Raw genomic sequence first — 21,125 nt, forward strand, 5'->3', positions numbered from 1 at the left:
AAAATAAAATAAAGCACCTGCAGCCGCAGTTCCCACACTGTGCCGAGGCACCCCAGGGCACCACAGTGCTGTCGGGTGTTTTTTACATTTTGAGAAAACATGCTTGATAGTCAACATTTCTTGGACGTCGTGCAAACTCCTGGCGCGCGCACGGTAGCTCACGTTTCAAGATTGGATCACACTGTTTCTTTTCATGGCGTCGCATCTTTGTGGAGCTGCGTTTTCGCTGGCTGCTGTGCTAAAAATTAGCTAGTGCGGCACAAGAATCCGTGGGCAACAGGAAACGAAGGCACAAGCGCCCCCTGTGATTCCAAGCCCTGGTGGCACCCAAGCGTCCACCCTCACAAGTGACACTGGCCATGTAGGAATGGAACAAAAACACATTTTCCCTCGACTTGAGAGTATTACTGTTTCAGATGGCTCCTGAGTTATTAGGACACAGGTGCTTTTCAAGCTTGTCTGGACCTAATAACAACCGATCCTTCTTCGGGCATTGGGGCACCGGGGAAAAGTTACTGAGATGTCAAGGGTGCTGCGAAGGGACATTTGGAATCCTCTGACGTAGGGCACCATGTGGCGGTGCCTGAGGACAAACGTTCCCAGAGAAGCCAGTCAGAAATGTCCTCATCGATTATCTGCAAGACTGTAAACAAACTGAAGTCACCCCCAGGCTAGTGTCTGAGATGTCGATCTCCAGCTCTTCCAGAAACATAATACCGTGGAACACGTGAGGGCCTTAGCTTTCTACTCTAGGCTAAAAAGCAGAAGATCTGGTTTATCGAGCATGCTAGATGGTTCTTGGAATTTCATTTGAAAGCTCGAGAACTCTGTGTCGGTCTATTAAATTGTGTTCACAGAAGTTTCCACGTAGTCTTGCCCGGAAATTCTCGAGAAGGAATACATTACAAGTACCATAAGGTAGAGTATTCTAGAAGACCTTACTGAATCAGGAGTGTAGCCGTACAGCTGCTTGCACACGCAAGGAGAGAAGGAATGGTTTCACGTCTGTCTTTAACCAGGAACAACTAGAAACCATTGTGCCTGGTAGCTTTGCTGGAGCCAGATAAGCTCTGTGCCCGGCGTGGGACTTGAACTCACGTCCTTGAGGTCGAGAGTCGCTTGGTCTACCCACTGAGCCTCCCAGGCGCTGCCGCCCCTCCCTGAACATATGCTAATTTTGAAATAGATACGGATGATTATTTTTCTTCTAAGGACAGTTCTTTGTTTTCTTGCTCGTTTGGTTCTTACAGCAGCGGTTCAAACATTGAGGAGTCCCGGGACTCTGCTGGCCCTTGTCAGATAGCGACTTCGCGTTTCTCTGCCGGGAGCCGGGAGCAGTGTGCTCGGGCCGCGTGCTGCCGTGGGTGTAGGTTGACGTCCTGCTGTCCTGGGTGTGGGGGTGGGGGGGGGAGGGGGCAGCACTGGCAGGGGCGCGGTCACGGGCGCCATCACATTCTGCTACAGTCCGCCCGCTGCACCTGCACCTGCTCCTTGGCTCAGTGTTCTGTTGTTGTCAAGGACTCGCGGTTACTTGGGCTGGGACCCTCACGGTCGAAACGTTTGTGGTAGAACATCCTAAACTAGGTAGAAGTTCATGGAGGGCCAGTTCCCGCTACTCTCGCGGAGAGACCTTTGCCAGGCATCTGGGTTTAGGGGGCTCCCGTCCCACCTCGCGCTCAGGGGTGTGGGACCCTGCCCTTTGGAGCGGAGTCAGGCACGGTTTGGGTCTCACTCACCCGAGTTGTCGAAGAGGTCGGCAAAAACCCTCCTGCTGTGTGATTTGGGGCCCTCTTTACCAATATCGTAGTATGGATAAGGAAGGGTAGCGACCTCGCTGGAACTGAAACTCCTTGCACGTGAAGTCCTTTGATCTTGTGGGTAATTTCCAGCAGGCCCTTTCTGCTTGTGCCGCTGTTGCCACTGCTGGTCGTCTGCAGGCCGGTGACAGGGCAGGGGACACAGGTGGCCGCCGTGCACGGTCCCCTCTGCTTGAGGGAGGCCCGCCGCCCCCAGTGGCACCGTGTCCCGCGTCCGTGTGCTGTGGCCCCACCGAAAATAGGTGGATTGGGGAAGAAATTGCGAAGTTTTTCCGTCCTTTAACACAGCCGTTTCGTGCTGAGAACCGTCCAGAGCAGCGGCACAGGCGTGTGAACGAGGGACACGGGGCCTGACCTGCGCTCCTCCCAGTGCCTCCCAGTACCTGCCTGTCTCCCCCGGGGGTGTGGCGGAGCGCACCGAGCCGGCTCCTCGGTCGCCAGGAAACACAGCCGGTGTCTCCCGCGGTGTGGTGGCTGTGAGGGCGGCCGTGGGACCGAGGGACGGTCAGAAGAATGTGCGTGCAGTCGGGAAAATGTGGCGCAAGGTGTGGGAGCCGCACGTCCGCCATCTGCGCTTCGGCTGCGCTCCTGTCTTCGCTCATCGTCGCTCTGCTCCACGGAGAAGGTCCTAGAAGAGGGTCCAGCCTCTTGTACTGGATCCCGTTGGCGTCGGTCATGATGCCCTGTCCTTAGAGCTACCGGCCCCGCGGGCCCGACTCACGCCCTCTCCACACTAAATGTCACCCAGAGACAGTGTGTCCTCAGAACCCTGGAATTGAGGTTGTCTGAGACAAAATCCCTCATTTACACTTCAGATGTGTTTGATCCCGGAGGGAGACGGCTTGGCACCTGTCAGATGTTTGCGTATTTTTTTTAGCTGCCGTAGAATCTTTGTGTGTTCTTGTGTGACCTTCCCAGGGCTAGTCCAGTCTGTTGTGACTTGATTTGTGGGTCCCACTGAAGGCCGGTGACTGAGGATGGGGACTTTGGTGTTAGCTCAGCACTTGGCCCGGACAGTTGTCTGTACCCTGTTACCCCAGTTAGTCTGCTCATGGCCTTGAACTCGTTTGAAAATCGCTAATCTGACTGGGTTGGTCATGAAGAATTTGGATGAATGGAAGTGTATCACAACTGATTGGATTATAACTTTTCGTGGAAAGGACTCAAATTTTCAAAAATTTAAGTTTTTATAAACATTTTGTTTTATATTTATATATATACATATACGTATATATATATATACGTATATGTGTATATATATATATATATATATATATATATATATATATATATATATATATAGGGACGCCTGAGTGGGCCTGAGCGGCTCAGTCGGTTGAGCGTCTGACTCTTGGTTTCAGCTCACTCAGTTTCGTGGGTTCGAGCCCCGCGTTGGGTTCCACGCTGACGGTGCAGAGCCTGCCTGGGATTCTCTCTCTCTCTCTCTCTCTCTCTCTCTCTCTCTCCCCCTCTCTCTCTCTCCCCCTCTCTCTCTCTGTCTGCCCCTCCCCCACCCACACTGTCTCTCTCTCTCTCTCTCAAAAATCAATAAACTTAAAAAAAGTAAAAAAAGAATGAACACATTTATTCACAAGTAAGTAGCACGTGATTCGGAACCTCGCCTTACTAGTGGGCTAAATAGAAGTCCACCTGTCTTATAATAGCGGAGGCGGGATTCAAGAGCCCATCAAGGACTTGAGTTGCGACCACATGCAGTGTCGGGGGGGCCCCCAGGTTCCTCGGGCCGTTGACCCTCTTCACGCCTTCACTTAGCCGAGCTGTTTGTATGCTTTGGAGTCTCAGCAACAGACCAGGTGCCCGAAGCTCTTCGCGGCGCGACTCCTGTGCCTGAGCCACTTCTGAGGCAGGTGACGCGGTGTCCGCGGGTCTGAACGGCTGCTCCGGAGCGTGTCCACGGAGTGTTTCCTCCCTTGTGCTGTCGCTCCCGTGGCCCCCCATTGGGAACGTTCCCTTCTGCACACGCGCTCTCACCACCCATCCTGGAGCCATGCCCCCCCCCCCCCCCCCCCCCCCCCCCCCGTCTGAAGCAGTTTTTTATTGTCAGCACGGTGCGTTGCTGTCCGTGACCTCCTCCCTGTCTTTTCTTCGCTGTGGACGGTACGTGTGTCTGTGTCTTGCTTCTGAAGAAGCCCCGTCCCTGTGTCTTCCACAGTCACGTTGTCTAGATCTCAACACGGTGGCTTATACGGCAGGCCCTCTGTATGTGGCTGTCATGTCTGCCAAGTCGGCGACTTACGGAGAACCGACTCTGAGGGACTTGGGTCAGTTTCCCACGTCTCCCCGATGCGTTTTATATTTGCCTCTTCGAGCACTGGCAACTTCTGAGAGACTCCCGCCGTATTTAGGATTTTTCCACTTCTGGAGTCTTTCCGGGGTAAAACCAGCTCTGCGTCTAAGTGCGTTTGAGGGTCACGTCCAGTGCCATAGGATGTCCAACTCGTACGGAAGCGGCTGGTTTAGTTCGCTGGCTGTGTGTGAACCTAGTTCAATCTGAAGGTAGATTCTTTAAATGGAATTTCTTTTAAATGGGTTTTCCTGGCAGAATGCGCTGTTAAGCTCGTTACCTCTCAAGTTGAAATGTCTTCACTAAAATATGGTTTTATTTAGCACAGTACAAGCTTTTAATATCTCAAAATTGCATTCAAAGTTTGGTTAAAGACTGAAAGTGCTGTTGCCAAGCTCCCGAATTACAGGCTCAGAAATCCCTTTTGAAAGAGGAAGAGTGGGTGTAGGAAGGTGGGGGGAAGCCGAGTTACCCAGCAGGCAGCTTTCCTCCCTGGGGCAAATGGGTAAGGCCCTGCTTTTGTTTTTATTATTGAAACAATGGCTGTGTGAAACAAAACAAGTGAGCCAATGATTATAATAGTCAACGTCTCTTGGTCTCTTGCGAAAGTAGCTTTTCCTTTTAAGAGAGGACATCGAAGAACATTTCTCTCGCGCTGGAAAAACGCCTTCTGGAAAATTTAATTCTGTTCAGGCCTTTCTTGATTTTTGTGGTTGATACATGCCGAGTGTGATTAGGAAGTGACATCATAATATTGCAGATAGTTCGTGAAAACTAAGACGGAGGGAAATTCCTGTGGCTCTCCCGAGGCGGTGATTTGAACCCGGAGAGAACTGAAGCCTGGGTTCCTGCCCAGTTCTGGAGAGATAGGTGCAGGGAGGAGACTCGAAGGCCTGCGGACGTGGGCCCGTGGGCACGAACTAAGCCTTCAGAATGGGGAAGCGGCACACAGAAATCCAGACCGCTGCCTTCTCGTGAAGAGCCGGCAGCTGGAGCTCTCTGGGCCCGCGTCCCCTCAGAGCCACGGTGGCTGGGCCGGGCCGGAGGCCCCCGTGCCGAGGCGCAGGGCCCCGGGGGACCTCTCACCTGGCCTTCCACCTCGGGCTGGAGCTGGGCCAAACCTCACGCTGGGTAAGATGTGACAAGGTCGTACTCAGTTCCGTGCAAAAGCACTGTTGGTCTCCATATTGCCCTTCCCCCCGAAGTGACCTTCCCCTGTTGCTAGTGTCCCCAGTTTTTTACTTTGAGAAATTTCCATTATTAAAGAAGTTGATGAAGTGTAGCAAATACGTGTCTACGTTTCCACTTAGATAAATTAATACATTCGCTTTATCTCTTACACACACACACACACACACACACACGCATGCACACACTCACAGCCTGAGTCTTGCAGAACCATTTGAAAGAAGCTGTGTGTATCATTACACTTGCCCTAAGTACTAAAGCATTATTGCCTCAGAATAGAAACGCTGCTTAACGGTCATCGTTATCACACCCGCCAAATTTCACACGGACAGAATGATAGTATTTAGTGTGTGATGCATGGGCACATGTCCTTAAATATTCTCTAGAGCTATTTTTATTCCAAAGAGCCAATGCAGCATAGCCTTTGGTAGTCCTGTCTCTTTAATTGCCTTCATGCTAGATAGTTCTCGGCTTTTTCTGTGCATCTTTCAAGACAGTGGCCTTTCTCATTTTTTAAGAGTCCAGGCCGGTGCTTTTGTGCAGTGCCCCGTAACTTGGACTTGTCTTGATGATTTCCTGCCTTTCTGTTGTGAGGTCTGCAGAGGTCGTGCGTGCTTCCGTTGTGTCACAGCAGCTCGGCAGGTTGTCCCGTGCTTGGTCCTGAGTTAAATCCTTGGCCGGAGCTGGTATCTGCTAGATCTTTCCATTATAAAGGGACAGCTTTCCATCATCTGTCCCTTTGTAACTGACAACCTGCAGGGTGATCTTGGAGACCGTGCTGTCTCTTCCAGCCTTTCAGTAGTGCCCTGTGTCGATCCTTGCCTGAACCAGTTATAAATTGGTGGTTGCAGAATTGTGGTTTTCTGATTGTGTTGTTTGCTCCTGTGGTTATTAGGTGACATTTGTCTGTAAGATTTCCTCCCCCGCCCATTTCTCTTGAGTATCACTAGCTTTTCTCTTTCTGGTGCTCAAGTGATCTCAGAACGGGGGAGTGGAACCCCTTCAGGCTGGTTCCTGTGTCCTTTTGACATGCCCCCCCCTCAGTCACTGAGCACATCCTTATTTCTGCTAAGTACTTCAGATTCACCTTGACCTTTCCCTTCAGACTTGTAATCAGTCATTTCTTGACAGTGCATGCCTTCTTCTCTAGTCCTGAGTGGTATTTAGAAACCGAGCTCTAGATGCCAAGTTTTTTGTTGCTGCTGAGGTGTCATTGCTTCTAGGCCCTTCCTGTGGGCAAAACTAGAATGTGCATAAATGTTTCTAATAAGATTGGAATGCTTCTGTTTTTCAGAGGCTGCAGCAAGTTTGTAGATTGTAGTTTGTGCTGAAAAACTGGGGTCTGGTACCCGTAAGCAGTTTCAGAGACTAAAGTTTTGTCACCGTTTTGCGATCTTCCTTCTCTATAACCCTCTAGAAAGTTAGGCTTTTCTGCCAACAGTATGCAGAATTCCTGAGCCTTATATATCTCCGAAAGATTGGCCCAGGTAAGTGAGCACAGAGAAAAAGAGCTGGGTTTGTTGCTTTATCTAGTAAGGTTTTTTGTTTGTTTGTATGTTTTTTAATGTTTATTTTTGAGAGAGAGAGAGCCCGAGCACACACGAACAGGGGAGGGGCAGAGAGAGAGAGGGAGACAGAGGATCTGAAATCAGCTCCGCACAGAGCCCGACGCGGGGCTTGAACTCACGAAACCTGAGATCATGACCTGTGCCGAAGTCGGACACGTGACCGACTGAGCCACCCAGGCGCCCCTATCTAGCAAGGTTTTATTCCATAATTCAAAAAATGTTTATTGAACACTGACTTTGTTTTAGGCGATGCGAAGACACATGGACTGGCCCCTGCCCCGTGGCTGAGTGGTGCGCCTGGGGACGGGGGGCAGGTGGTGACCGGGGCGCGCAGGGAAGCAGGGAGAAGCTCGCTAGGAACCTTCCGCACAGACAGCTTTGCAGAGGAGTATACCGATTTCCCGGGTGGGTGGTGCATTAGCACTGTCACGCCTAAGGCCATCTGGCCAAAGTAAAAGCGAGTCTCTGTGAAAACAGGTGTCTACACGGATGGATGATTTTACGGGGAATGGAGAGTTTGTGCTGTGTCTTAAATTGAAGACTGGGCTGTGTGGGTAATGCCCTGTGCTGACCACTCTGTTGCAAGAATTTAGAGGCTGTTGTGGGCATTTTGAAAATGATCTCATAGGTCCTTTGATAGGAGAGATCCCGGCTTCGGGTATTTCTTGGCGAGTGCCTACTCTACCCCGTATGTAACTTAAAAAGAATCTTTTTGTTTGAATCCTTGTATTTCAATTTTTTGATATGTCATAGCGCTGGAGTATACAAAGCCAGGGTTGTTTTTTTTTTTTTTTGTAATGTATTAAAATTTAAAACTCAGTTTAGATGGTTTTCAGTGTCTGTAGAACAAATGATAGCAAATTTTTTTTTTTTCTAGAGTTATTCCCGTGTGCAGTACTCAATACGGGCGTATTTTAGGGCCTCCCAGAGACTTCTGTGTGGTATGGTCTGAGCAGTTCGATAAACTCCTTCCATGTTGTTGATTTCAAATGCATTAAGAGACGAATGCTGTGTGATTTGTCAAGATTATAGCAGTAATGGGATGCAGAATATATTTGAGAGGAGGGGGGAGTAGGCAGATAGGAAGGATATGTTTTCAACCCCAAAGTAAAGACTTTTTAAAAAGCAGTTATAATTGGTCACCACGTAAGTTTTGCCTCCCAGACCGCCCTGTGCATGACTGTCCTTGATTTTCTGAAAGGGCGACTCTGGTCACAAGGTAGACTTCCCTCCTTCTCCATCGCCCCGTGACATAGGTCAACTCCAGGAGAGCCAGGCCTTCCGTTGGGTTTGGTGTGGCCACGTGGGCTGTGCTCAGCAGGGACAGGCCTTGTCACAAGTGTCACTGCAGGCCACCGTTCCCTTCTCCACTGGCTTTCGGTCCCTGCTCGCCCTGCGGCATTCCCTTGAGGCCACGCTCCTGGGTTCTCTTTCCTAGAAATCTCTCCCCTCCTCGATGACTATAAACAGTCGTGTGCCTTGAGGCCCAGTGTAAATGCCCCCTCTTCCATGAAGCCTTCCTACACCACCCCTCTCTCCAAAGCTCAGGGTGTTCTCTTTCTCCTGACACCTCTATGGCACTTGCTTATTCTTAGGACACACTCGTGTATGACCCTGACTCCCTTTCCTGAACTGTCTGCTTCATTTTCCACTGCCTCCCATATTGCCTCGCGTGGTATCTTACATAGACAGCAGGAGCACAGCCGGAAATTTGCAGACTGGTGTAGCCCTGTAATGTTATGGAGAGGAGAGGAGATATGTACCAGATTATCGAGGATACTTAGAGTGAGAGTAGTGAAAACCGGGTGGAGGGATTAATAGGTCGCTCTGGTAGGGGCGTCCCGACTTCGGTTCAGGTCATGGGTCTCAGGGTCCATGAGTTCAGGCCCCGCATCGGGCTCGCTGATGTCAGGACAGGGTCCGCTTCGGATCCTCTGTCCCCCTCTCTCTCTGCTCCTCCCTCCCTCTCTCTCTAAAAAACAAATACAAAAAAAATTGTAAATACAAAAAATAAGAAATAGGTTGCTCTGGTGCTTTATGGGGGGGTTCAGTGCAGCTCCTGCGAGCTGAGTATTACTTCTGTTCAGACATCAGGTCTGTCCACGGGCAGCTTCAGGAAACTGCTCCACGGAAGGCAGCGTGTTAGTCTGGCCGTGCGCCGGAACGCCTCGCCCCTTGTCGGAGGTCACATCGCAGTGGTCGGTGCCACTTTGAGGTTGTCATTCATCTTGTCAACAGCATACATTTCTCCTCAAATCTGTGTGTGGTTGTGATTAACTTAAGGCGGGAAGTCAGCCCCCCCCCCCCATTTTTAGGACAGCTGGCGGAGGAGTGGCATTTGTCACTTTAATAGGAACATCACGTCACCGAGGTGCTGGGCCCAGCCCCGGGCTGCTTTTTCATGCTTCTTCTTAGAGCCCAGACACTTGTCATCCGGCCGCCTCGGTTTCCTGTTCCTGCAGCCCCACGAGCCGCCGGGTGGCTTCGGTTTTAGCGTAAATTCAATAGTCAGGTCGTCAGCAAAGCTGTCTTCACAGATCACCACACACTCGCTACGCCGTAAACTAAATCGGGCGCCTGAGTGCATTGTCGAAAAGTTTGGATGAATTATACAGGGAGTGAAGCTTTTTTTCATGCTTTAAGTTTCGTAGTTTGCGATAATTGAAGAGTCACGATATGTTGATACCCTGTTATTCACCAGGAATGACACCGGGGCTTCCCCTGTGTTCCTTACCCGTTCCTCCCCGCCCCCCGTAACATTTAGGGAGACTGTGGTCCGTCGTCACAACCGGAATATCGCCGTGGATGCAGCGAAGATACTGAACATTCTCCGAGTGCCTTGACGGCTGCACCCACTCCCCCCCCCCCCCCACCGCCCCTGGCAACCGCCGATCTGTTCTGCGTTTCTGCAGTTGTCATTTCAAGCAGGTTACAAACACGTTTGAGTCCATGGTCCGTTTTGAGCTAATTTGTACATACGGTGTGGGGTTCAGGTTGAGGTCCTTTTTTTTAGTTCTTTCCTGTTGGTGTGCAAGGCCTCCAGTCAGATTTGTTGGACAGAAAGGCCGTCCTTCTTCCGTTGAATTGCTCCTGCCCCTCTGTCGAAAATCACTTGGGCGTATTTGTGTGGGTCGATGTACGGCTGTCTGCCCTGTGACTTCTGTGTCCCTTCCACCTCCAGCCGCGCAGGCCTGGGTCACCGTGGCTGCGCAGTAGGCACCGATCCCACACCACTTGGAGTGATTCCTCCCAGTTTAGTCTTTTTTTTGTTGAGAATTGTTTTAGCCGGTTTAGTTCTCCTGCCTTTCCGTATAAACTTTATTTTTTTTTTAAGTTTATTCATTTTGAGAGTGCAAGCTGGGGAGGGGCAGGGTGAGAGGGAGAGAGAGACTCTCGAGCAGGGTCCGCACTGTCAGCAGAGAGCCGGACGCAGGGCTCTAACTCATGAACCGTGAGATTGTGACCTGAGCCGTGATCGAGTTGGATGTTCGACCGACTGAGCCGCCCAGGCGCCCCTCCATATAAATTTTAAAATAATCTTGTCTGTAGCTTAGACAAAGACGAGCCCTGCCGGGATTTCGATAGGAGTTGTGTTAAACCTCTGTAGCCACGTGGGAAGGATTGACGTCTTTACTGCCCTGAGTCTCCCAGTCCATGAACACAGAATGTCTTTTTCTTTTTTAACGAAAGCTTATGATGTAAAGACAAAGGCAGCTCTGTGGTGACGCATGGACGTGTATCAGGAGATGCCGTGTTTGTTTTTTTTTTGAAGTAAGCTTCGCGCCCAGAGTGGAGCCCGATGCGGGGCTTGAACTCCCTACCCTGTGATCGAGACCTGAGCTGAGATCAAGAGTCGGCCGCTTCACTGACCGAGCCACCCAGGCGCCCCGGGAGATGCTTTTATTCCTGGGAGAATCTCAGTGATGGGCTGTCGGGTCGCATCTCTGTTCAATTCCTTTTTTTAAAACAATTTATCCCCAGGCCTACGAAAGGAGGTTCCCTACGTGTCCTTTGATCCCGATGTTTGTGGACAGTGACACCGTGAACGAGTTCAAGAGCGAAGACGGGGCCGTTCACATTATAGAACGGCGCTGCAAGCTGGACATAGACGCACCAAGGCTGCTGAAAAAGGTACCCACGGGGACATTTGGGCCGTCCCCCTGCCAGACGAACTTAACGCTCGCGGCTTCTGTTGCACTTGGTGTCAGTAATAAGTCCGTTTTCTCCTTTTTTTTTTTTTAAAGATTGCAGGAGTCGATTATGTTTATTTTGTCCAAAAAAACTCACTGAATTCTCGGGAACGTACTTTGCACATCGAGGCCCATAACGAAACGTTCTCCAACCGGGTCATCATCCACGAACATTGCTGCTACACTGTGAGTAACCGCGCTCGCGGGGGTGGGGCGGGGAGGGCAGGGGACGCAGGCTGGGGCCGGCCTGTGCTTCTGGGACCCGCGTGGCCATCGCGCTAAACGGCACACCGCCTTGTGTTCTTCAGATACCGTCCCTCGCTTCTGACGCGTGGGGTCAGCGGGTGGCAGCTGCGGTTTACTGCAGAATGGGTCACGTGGTTGTAGCAGTCAGGGTCGCCTTGTGACCTTCCCATGTCCCTTCCTTTCCGGCGCCACTCTAACACTTCAGAACTACACGGGAAGGTCCCAAGAGAACAGTTTTCCTCCGCTCTCTCAAAGTAGAGTATTCCCGTGAAGCCTTTCGTACGCTGAACACGGGCAAAGCAAAGCAGCAGTTATGAGTGTATATGGGAAGATTTTTTAGCATTCCCGTATGCAAAGCAAAACATAGCTTGTTTAGGGGCTTCTGGTGCCCCAGGACCCGTCTTGCTAACAGGCGCACAGAATAAATGGAGATAAAGCCCAGGGGCCCACAGACGCTGTTCTAAGCTCTGGAGTCTCGAGGCTTCCGGAGGCGGGGCGGGGGGCGTGGTGCCATCCTTGACGCTTGGGGTACGAGCTGCCTCCGCAATGGCTTTTGCAAAACAAACGGTGAATGCTGTTTTCACGTTCAGCCATTTTCCTAAACGAGGAAATCCTCTTTAGATTTCTTTTGGTTAGCCAAAACAGGCACGAATGTCAGTCTTTGGTAGAAGCGATGGGGCGGAATGCAGACTTCGGGAAAGCGGGGCTTGCCTGTGATGGGTACCTCTGTATCAGGCTGATCTGCTGTTCTTCATCACTAACTTGCCACCAGATTATCAGAATAATCTAATAGGGTCTCTCTGCTTCTTCCTCACCCTTCTACAACGTATCCTTAGCGCTGAATCCCAAGTGATCCATTTAAAGTATGTCAGATCAGGGGCGCCTGGGTGGCTCCGTCCGTGAAGCATCCAACTTCGGTTCAGGTCACGGATCTCACGGCCCGTGGGTTTGAGCCCGCATTGGGCTCTGTGCTGACAGCTCAGAGCCTGGAGCCTGCTTCGGATTCTGTGTCTCCTTCTCTCTCTGCCCCTCCCCTGCTCTTTCTCTCTCTCAAAAATAAATAAACATTAAAAACTTTAAATAAATAAATAAAGTATGTCAGATCGTATCATACTTTCTGCAGCCTTCCTGCATTTCACACAGAAAAGCCCAGAGGCCTCCCAGTGGCTTACAGGGCCCCTCATTTTCTCGTCCTCACACATCTGCTGTCCTGCTGTCTTTGTGCACAAGCCTACGCCCCTGCTGTTCCCGGATGGCGAAGGCTGCTTCCCCTAAGGACCTCTGCTCCAAGTGCGCCCTCTGCCGGGGGCGCTGTGCCCCCGGATCTCTGCTGGACTCCCGCCCTCACCTTCCGTCTGTGCTCACATCTGCCCTTCTGGATGAAGCCAGCCTGAGCACCCTGTTCAATTCTGCTGCCCGCCCCCCAGTTCATTCACCTGCTCCAGCTTTTCCTTTTTCCCTTAGCGCTTGTCTTCAGTTTCTTACCTCTTTATGTTCATGGCTAATTGGCTGTCTCCCCCTCCAGACCATAAGCTGCATCAGGCAGAGACCGTCGTTTTGTCTACGATGGAGAACCCTGCTCAGGAAATACGGTGAATGAATGAACCACCAATGAAAGCGGAGCTCTCCTTTTAACAGGCGTTTTTCGATTTTTTTTTTTCTAGAATATTTTACAAATATTTAGGTCTTTTTATGATTTTGAGCCTCCCTGTGTAAATTTTCCATCTGCTGCTTTCATGACCGTAACGTTACTGGTAGAGTAAGTGTTTTCTTTTGGTTACTAGTTGATGGAGAAGCCGACAGATGATACCGTCACTCATCAGCGTAGTTAATGGGAACGATTTCTCATTTGTCTGCAGGTTCACCCTGAAAATGAAGATTGGACCTGTTTTGAACAGTCTGCAAGTTTAGATATTAAATCTTTCTTTGGTTTCGAAAGTACAGTGGAAAAAATTGCAATGAAACAGTACACCAGCAACATAAAAAAAGTGAGTCCAGCTTGGGATTTTATGGAAAAGGGGAGGCAGGAGCCTCTGAGGTGCTCGAGGCTGGCAGTGTTTTCAGAAGGCTGGAAACGGGCCAGTCGGGGGTCCTGGCCGTTTCACGACGTGGAAATGATTGGACTCTCCCCCAAGTCTTGCGTTCTAGGGAGGAGGAGGGTTGGGTGGGAGTTCAGATATTGCTGTTGCCAGTGACGTAGAAGGAAGGTGCGGCCAGTGGCCGCTGTGCCCTCTGCCCAGAATCGTTGGCAGATTGGGGTGGGCGGGCGAGGCGGGAGCGGACGTGTCTGTGGGCAGGGGGAGCGCTTGTCGGGGATCCCCGGGGGCCCCCGGGCCTCGGGTTCTTAGGTTCACCTTGCGTGGAAAACTTTCCGTCTCGTTCTCGTGCCGTTGCTCAGCGCTGCTGTGGGATTTTGGTTTTGAGAGTGTCCGTGTGAGATCATGAGTGTTATGTGAAGGCTTGCTTTATTTTTTCAGGGTGTTGGAAAGAACTTGGGTCGAGACACAAAGCACAGATTGAGTACAAGGGTGATACATGGGTGCTTTTAGTCAGTCGTTAAAAAAACCCCGTCTCTTTAGAAATTACTTCCTGGACCTTTGGAGAAGAGGAAATAAAATCATTATGAAAAACCCAGACACAGAGGCATTTGGCTTTTGCTTTTATAGATTTCTTCTGCGGCTCTTTGGTTTTTGTTAGTGTCTTAAAAATCTGGGGGAGGGGCGAATAATTTGAATGTGGATCACATACTAACCATCAAATCGGTTTTATTTTCAAGGGGAAAGAAATCATTGAATACTATCTTCGTCAGCTGGAAGAAGAAGGCATCACGTTCGTGCCCCGTTGGACTCCGCCTCCCATAGCTTCCTCTTCAGAGACGACCTCGTCCTGCAAGAAACAGGCGGCGTCCTCGGCTGCTGTCGTCTCGGATGCTGCCCAGGCGGAGGGGCTGGGCGGCGAGGCCCTCAGCAGCCCCAGCGGGCCGCCCGAGCCGGCGGCGGGGACCCCTGAAGGTAGGAAAGATGCGGTGTCCCACGAGCAGGACCGGGGGCCATATGGGGTCCTTTCCCTCCGGTTCCTCGGCCCGTTCTTGTCTCCTTAGGACCTTTAGGTATCATTTTGTTGTTGTCCCTTTTCCTCTGGCTTAGGTAACCCATTGTAGTTTTCTCTTAGAACGAAGAAAAGTTTCATTTTTTTTTTTTTTTTTTTTTTAATGGGCAGGAAGAGTTCTATCAAGTTGTTCTTTTATTGAAACCGGGAGATGCTTTTCAGTTACTTTAATTGAAGGTGTACTTAGCAAACGAAAGGTAGCAACTAAGCCTTTTACTGCAATCGTAGCGTCGTCAGATGCTCTATGCTTCCCGTGTGCTAGGCCCTAAAGGTAATTGAGTCAGTAGGTTGAGCTGTGGCTTGGCCAGGGATCTGGTCTTACAGACGATCACTGAGGGTCTCTAAGGGGGGGCCGGCTTGACCCTGCTGTCCCCGTGGCATCCTTCAGTTCTGTGGCTGGAGGACCGCACTTTCCTGAGCAGGACGACTTTGGACGCCTTCAAGTTCCAGCGTTCTTTGTTGTAAACGCTGTCATGTAATTTCTGTTCCAGACAAACTAGACGCAGACTACATCAAGAGATACCTGGGGGACTTGACCCCGCTGCAGGAGAGTTGCCTGATCCGGCTTCGCCAGTGGCTCCAGGAAACCCACAAGGGCAAAGTGAGAACCGGCCCCCCCATGTGTGGTGGTGCTGTCCGTGGTTCATGGTTCCGGGTCCTGTTCATGGTTCTGTTCGTGGTTCCTCGGAGTAAATGTTCCCGATTACTGTAGCTGGGGAAGCCCCTCCCAGTCCCAGAGTCACAGGATCTGTGTTTCTCTGTGTGGCGTCCAAGTCCTTGACGGCAATTTGTGATGCCCTTCTATTTAGAATTAGTTTATTTTTCTAGGTTTACCAGAGAAGGGTCTCACTTAAAAACAGCTACACATCGGGACACCTGGCTGGCTCAGTCAGTGGAGTATGTGGCTCATGATCTCAGGGTTGTGGGTTTGAGCCCCACATTAGGCGTAGAGATCACTTAAGAATAAAATCTTTGGGGGCGCCTGGGTGGCTCAGTCGGTTAAGGGTCCGACTTCGGCTCAGGTCATGATGTCGTGGTTCATGGGTTCAAGCCCCGCGTCGGGCTCTGTGCTGACAGCTCAGAGCCTGGAGCCCGTTTCGGATTCTGTGTCTCTCTCTGTCTCTGCCCCTCCCCCTCTCATGCTCTGTCTCTCTCTCTCTCTTTGTCTCTCAAAAATAAATAATAACATTAAAAAAAATTCGGCAATAAAAAGAATAAAAGGTTTTCAAAAATTACATGTCAAATTATAAAGTGATATCACATTCCGAGTATTCTGACATTTTAATTTTCAGAAGCTTTGGAAGGAATTCACGGATTGTTCTAAGACTAGAAGTGTTTGAGTTTCGATTTTGAGGTTTTTGGTAAAATTTTAGCCTTATAAGGAGTTGGGTTTTTCTTTTTTTTTTTTTTTTTTAATTTTTTTTTAATGTTTATTTATTTTTGAGACAGAGACAGAGCATGAACAGGGGAGGGGCAGAGAAAGAGGGAGACACAGAATCAGAAGCAGGTTCCAGGCTCTGAGCCATCAGCCCAGAGCCCGGCGCGGGGCTCGAACTCACAGACCGCGAGATCGTGACCTGAGCTGACACCCAGGCGCCCCAAGGAGTCGGGTTTTTCTAACCCGCCTCATGCTAACAGGGGACTAGAAGTGAACACAGGCACGTTGCTATGTCCCGCTAGTTACTGGCATCGCTTAGTAAAGGGAAGCTGGGCATTGCATGGAGCCCACCTACGCGCTGGTTTCTGCCAGCCTTGGTTACCAGCACCTCCATGTCTGACGCGACTGTTGGTAGCACTTACCGGGAGCACAGCCGCTGTAATGATGGCTGTCGTTTGTCGTGAGCTTGCCACGGGCTAGACACTCTCACGACCTTTACGAGATCTTTACGAGATCCCTCTGAGACAGTGACGTATTTTCCACCCCTGTTGTACCTACGAGGAAACTGAGGCACAGGGCAGTGAAGTAGCTTGCCCGAGGTCTTCCCCCGAGGGAGTGCTGGCGTGAAGGTTTGAGGCCAGGCCCTCTGGTCCCAGAACCCTCGTTCTTTACCACGTCTGTGGGATGCTGGTCCTTCCTGAGTCACAGCGATGCCATCTCCGTGCCTGGAGTTACTCTCCCAGCAGTGGGGGAGTCGGAAGCCTCCCCCTTCCCTGCCCTGCCACCCGCCGTGGACCGGCGGTGTGCACCAGCGAGCGTGTGGCCGTGGAGGAAGACGGCTGGGCCAGATACGACTCGGACACAGTCTTGGCCTGATCCTTCCCTCAGAGGAGTCGACTCGTCCGATAGCAGACTCTCCAGAGAAGGTCCCTGTGTGTTAGCAACACTGCCACCGCCACCAAAACCGACAACACTTTTGCGTTCTGACTTTTGTTCGGGTGTAATACACATGTGCAGAAGTGCACGCAGATCACAATCACGGATCGGTCCGGCGGGCCGGAGCATTTGACGTTTAACAGATTATTTCTGCCTTCGCTCTGCTTTGCTGACACTAAAATAGAATTCTGGAAAGATTACTCAGATTAGCGGTAGTGATTTTCTAAAGCCTTGAGGGGGGTTTTTTAGTAACGGCCGATTTTAAAAAAAATTGTTTTTGAATGTTTGTTTTTTTGAGCGACAAGTAGCGGCTGATTTTAAATAGCGCGATAGGGACTCCTGGGTGGCTCAGTCGGTTAAGCGTCCGACTTCAGCTCAGGTCACAATCTCGCGGTCTGTGTGTTTGAGCCCCGTGTCGGGCTCTGGGCTGATGGCCCAGAGCCTGGAGCCTGCTTCCGATTCTGTGACTCCCTCTCTCTCTGCCCCTCTCCCGTTCATGCTCTGTCTCTCTCTGTCTCAAAAATAAATAAATGTTAAAAAAATAAATAAATAAATAAATAAATAAATAGTGCAATAATGCAGCTCGCTCTGGACGAGAAGTGAGTTTTAGAGTTTCATTCCCCTTTAGTCACTTGGTTTTCTTCCCTTAGCAGCTTTTACCGTTGCTTAGAAACATCTTATTCTCTTCACAGATTCCAAAGGACGAGCACATTCTTCGGTTCCTACGTGCCCGGGACTTCAACATTGACAAAGCCAGGGAGATCATGTGTCAGTCTTTGACTTGGCGGAAGCAGCACCAGGTGGACTACATCCTCGATACCTGGAGCCCCCCCCAGGTCCTCCAGGACTACTACGCCGGAGGCTGGCACCATCACGACAAAGGTGCGCTGGGCATCCCGGGTGCGCTTAGAGGCCGCCTCGCGCGGAGTCCAGAGGGCCTGTGGGTGGTCGCGCCCCCCCCCCCCCGGCCTGGGCAAAGGGGCGCCCGTTCATCGCGGCCAGCCCCACACCCCCCCCCCCCACCTGCTTGGGAGCTCCCCCCACCCTGCGTCCCTGTGGAGCGCAGGCACGGGCTGTCCCTTCCTTCCCTCCACTCTCGCCCCCCCCTCGGCCGCCAAGTTTCTTCGCGTTGCGGGAAGGCCAGCGTTGCCAGAGGTGTGCCCGCTGCATCCTGGTTCAGAGCTGGGCAGCGGACAGGACGGGATCGCAGACGTGGAGAGGGCATGGGGCGGCCCTGGCGCGCCCTCCCCCTCAAAGCAGGCCCTTCCCAAGCGGAATAGCTCTGATGTGTCTGCTTTCCAGACGTCATCTTTTGTGCTTTTCTATATTAATTGCAGCTTTATTAGTTTTTACTGGAAACATCTCTTTATTCTGTTTTCCGACCCTTCGAAGACTGAAGCGTGGTAGTAAGACATTAATGTATTTTATAAACGTTGGGAGACACTTTTCGTAAACCTTCCCTTCAACAGGATTTGGGAGCGCAAAGACCTTTTTGTTTTAAGTAGAACAGGTCTAGAGCCATTGGGAGGTGAATGAAGTTCACAGGGTGATAAACACAAGGAAAAGTTGGGCCCCGTCAGAGGAGCGGGCTGGCCCCCCGTGGACGGCACAAGACGGGTCTCAGGTGCTTGTCCGGAGCAGATTCCTTCCCTATCCTTTCCCCTGCTCCCCTGAGACAGCAAGTGTCAGGGGTCTAGAATCTAGAGAATCTGTTGATTCCGGGACCCACTGTGGCCACTGAGGTCTTTATGCCGTCCTCGTAGCTGTCGTGTGATGACAGCGCATCTGTATAGCGAATGAGGTTCCTCTCAGGCTCCATGTTAGGCCTCCAGGCTATAAACACGTAGAGCTGCCCTGTGCTGGTTGGTATGAAAGTAAAGAGTTCCTGAAAGTCCTCAATTATCTTGATTCTCTAGGCGGGAATCAAGGGTAAGTGGACTTTTAGGAAATCTAGACGTTAACTTTTTGGTAACCCATGAAATGAACACGTTTTCTTCCTTAAAAAAAAATCAAAGATTTAAAATACTCCCTGCTCACGGAAGAAGCGTGGATACCCTGAGGTCCCCCCTCGCCCCCCGCTGTTGAAAGTGGGCTCTGTTCAACCCCCTGGTTGTTCTTGAGGAGTCTGAGCCCCGGTCGGCACCGGCGGTTAGAGGAGGGCCGGACGGAGGCTGAGCTCCGCTGGATACCCCGGGTCCCGGGCAGAGGGGCGGCTGCTGGGGGGCCTCTGCTGTGCCCACGCAGCCGGCTGCGGCCTCTGAGCGGGGAAGCACGCTCCTTGTTAAGGCTCCGGTCAGCTGCTCGCCAGGAACGGTGCCGATCATGCGTTTCCTTCCCCTCCGTAGACGGCCGGCCGCTCTACGTGCTCAGGCTGGGGCAGATGGACACCAAGGGTTTGGTGCGAGCGCTCGGCGAGGAGGCTTTGCTGCGATACGTAAGTGCTTCCCGGGGAGGCCGCCGCCCCCTTCCGACCCTCACAACTGTCCCCTTAGAGCGAGCGTGGAGTGCGTTTGCAATCAGGAAAGGAACTCTCTCAGTACGTTTTTAGAATTTCAGAAGAGGGCCCAGGAGCTCTAGAGATATTTTTCACAGGAAAGTGTGAACGAAAAATCACCATGGCCACTCAGGATGGCTTCTTGGGGCCGGTTTTGAGCCCTCTTTTTCCATCGAATTGCTCCCTCCCCCCTCCTCCTTTTGAGATGTGTCTCACTCAGGTCAGACCTCTTCATGGTATTCTTTCCCCAGCACGGCCTCACCAGGGGGTGGGAGGGGGGTTAGCATCTCCCATCTGAGCGATTAGAAATGCTTCCTTCCCGCCCCTGGACCCCGGGCTCCCCCCTGCCCCTTCAGCCTCCACAGTGCGGGCAGTTGGGAGAAGAGTGTTGTCCTTAAACTAAAAAACAAACGAAAACTTTAAAAGACACCTCCGCGATCCCATTGTCTTCGAATATCTGTCGTTGGCATCTCGTCGCGTATTCTGTCGGCCCCGCCACCGTGTGAGCGTTTACACGTGCACGCGCACGTGGCCGCATCTACGCACTCGTGCACATAAAGATGCGGATAGACTGTGTCTCCAGGGGAAGTGAATCCAGACCAGAGAGTCCCCTCAGCCGTGCTTCCAGTCCGCTCTCACACTGCCCTTCCTCGTGGATTTGCGTGTGGCTGAACATTCCCCTGCTCGCAGCTACCCGCCCCCACCCCCCCCCCCCCCCATACCCCAGAGGCGCTGATTCCAGAGACAGGTCAGCGGGGCACGCCCTCCCCGCCCATCCGGTGACACCTAGCTCCGATCTCACGGGACGTAGCTGTCACCTTCGCCCAGAGGACAGTGCTCACCCCCTGTGGAGAGAGAGATTCTCTGTCAGCCACAGGTTGTGTGTGTATGAACGTGTCATAAAATCTAAACCGATGACTCTGTCGGTTGACTCGCTTGCCTAAAACGGGCTTTGTTATTGTCCCTTTGGTTCCTAGCTTGACACGGTGGTGTTGCTTAGACTAATTGTGGGTTCTTTGTGGCCCTTTTTCACATAGGTTCTCTCCATAAACGAAGAAGGGCTGAGACGGTGTGAGGAAAACACAAAAGTCTTTGGTCGACCTATCAGGTAGACGTTGATTTTGTTTTTCCTTCCAGCTTATTGAGAATACGAGTTAAATATTTCTAGTTGACTTTTAGGACCCAAGTCTGGTTTGATTGTTACGCTTTTAGGGTTTTAGAACCCAATGTAAATAGTAGCCTGTTTTCTACAGCGTACTCAAAGGCGGAAGAAGGATAACCGTGTAATACGGTTAGTTGGGAGGGACAGGTGCTGGGTTTTGGCATTTTTAACCCCGAGGCATTGCTGTCACCTCGCTCTGAGTGGGTCGGCCTGTCTGGTTAGTCTGCATGGTCCTTGTGGGGGGAGCCCCCGGGGGTGCAAAAACTTATTCTGCATTTCTAAACCATACTTGTAGTTCTGGTAGACCATTCTGAGAATGTGCAGCGGTTCAGAGGCTGACACCAGAAGGGGACGGCAGGTTAACTGGAACGGAAGTTCCGCCATGACAGGAAGGAGTTTCGAGGGTTTTCTGTTCCCTGCCGTAGTCTCGGCTCCTGAGGCCGCGTTGGACTCAGATCCTTGCGGAAGAAGAGCTTATTGTGGTTCGCCACAGCGCACATTAGAAAGCCAGGCCCGTGCCCTGTTGGGTCAGCAGAGGCCGCGCAGCGGGTCAAGCACGACACGTCACCTCGTTGTGCTGGGTCACATGCGTGCCCGGGTGAGGTTGCGATGGTCGATGAGCCGCTGATGCTTTGCCGTCTCGGGGATTGCTCCCACCCCACCGATCCCGCGTGCTTGCCGCGAGTAGATAGAAACACGGTGCGCGACACTTTGGTTTTTCGAGACTGGTGGA

The 21,125-nt window shown here is 51.6% G+C and overlaps 1 protein-coding gene across 3 annotated transcripts in view; it reads left to right on the plus strand.

The window, feature by feature from the left end:
* The window catches only part of SEC14L1 (SEC14 like lipid binding 1), a 90,180-nt gene that overhangs the window by 59,804 nt on the left and 9,251 nt on the right, over window positions 1-21,125 (plus strand). For all 3 annotated transcript variants that reach the window (XM_086688164.1, XM_086688163.1, XM_086688165.1), the window contains 8 exons: window positions 10,860-11,009; window positions 11,123-11,254; window positions 13,174-13,302; window positions 14,091-14,325; window positions 14,914-15,023; window positions 17,429-17,618; window positions 19,082-19,170; window positions 20,268-20,338. In XM_086688164.1, the coding sequence (XP_086544290.1) occupies window positions 10,860-11,009; window positions 11,123-11,254; window positions 13,174-13,302; window positions 14,091-14,325; window positions 14,914-15,023; window positions 17,429-17,618; window positions 19,082-19,170; window positions 20,268-20,338 (1,106 nt within the window). The remainder of the gene's footprint in view (window positions 1-10,859; window positions 11,010-11,122; window positions 11,255-13,173; window positions 13,303-14,090; window positions 14,326-14,913; window positions 15,024-17,428; window positions 17,619-19,081; window positions 19,171-20,267; window positions 20,339-21,125) is intronic.

The sequence above is a fragment of the Puma concolor genome, chromosome E1 (assembly GCF_028749965.1).
Source record: "Puma concolor isolate L17-30 chromosome E1, mPumCon1.1.hap2, whole genome shotgun sequence".
Lineage (NCBI taxonomy): Eukaryota > Metazoa > Chordata > Mammalia > Carnivora > Felidae > Puma > Puma concolor.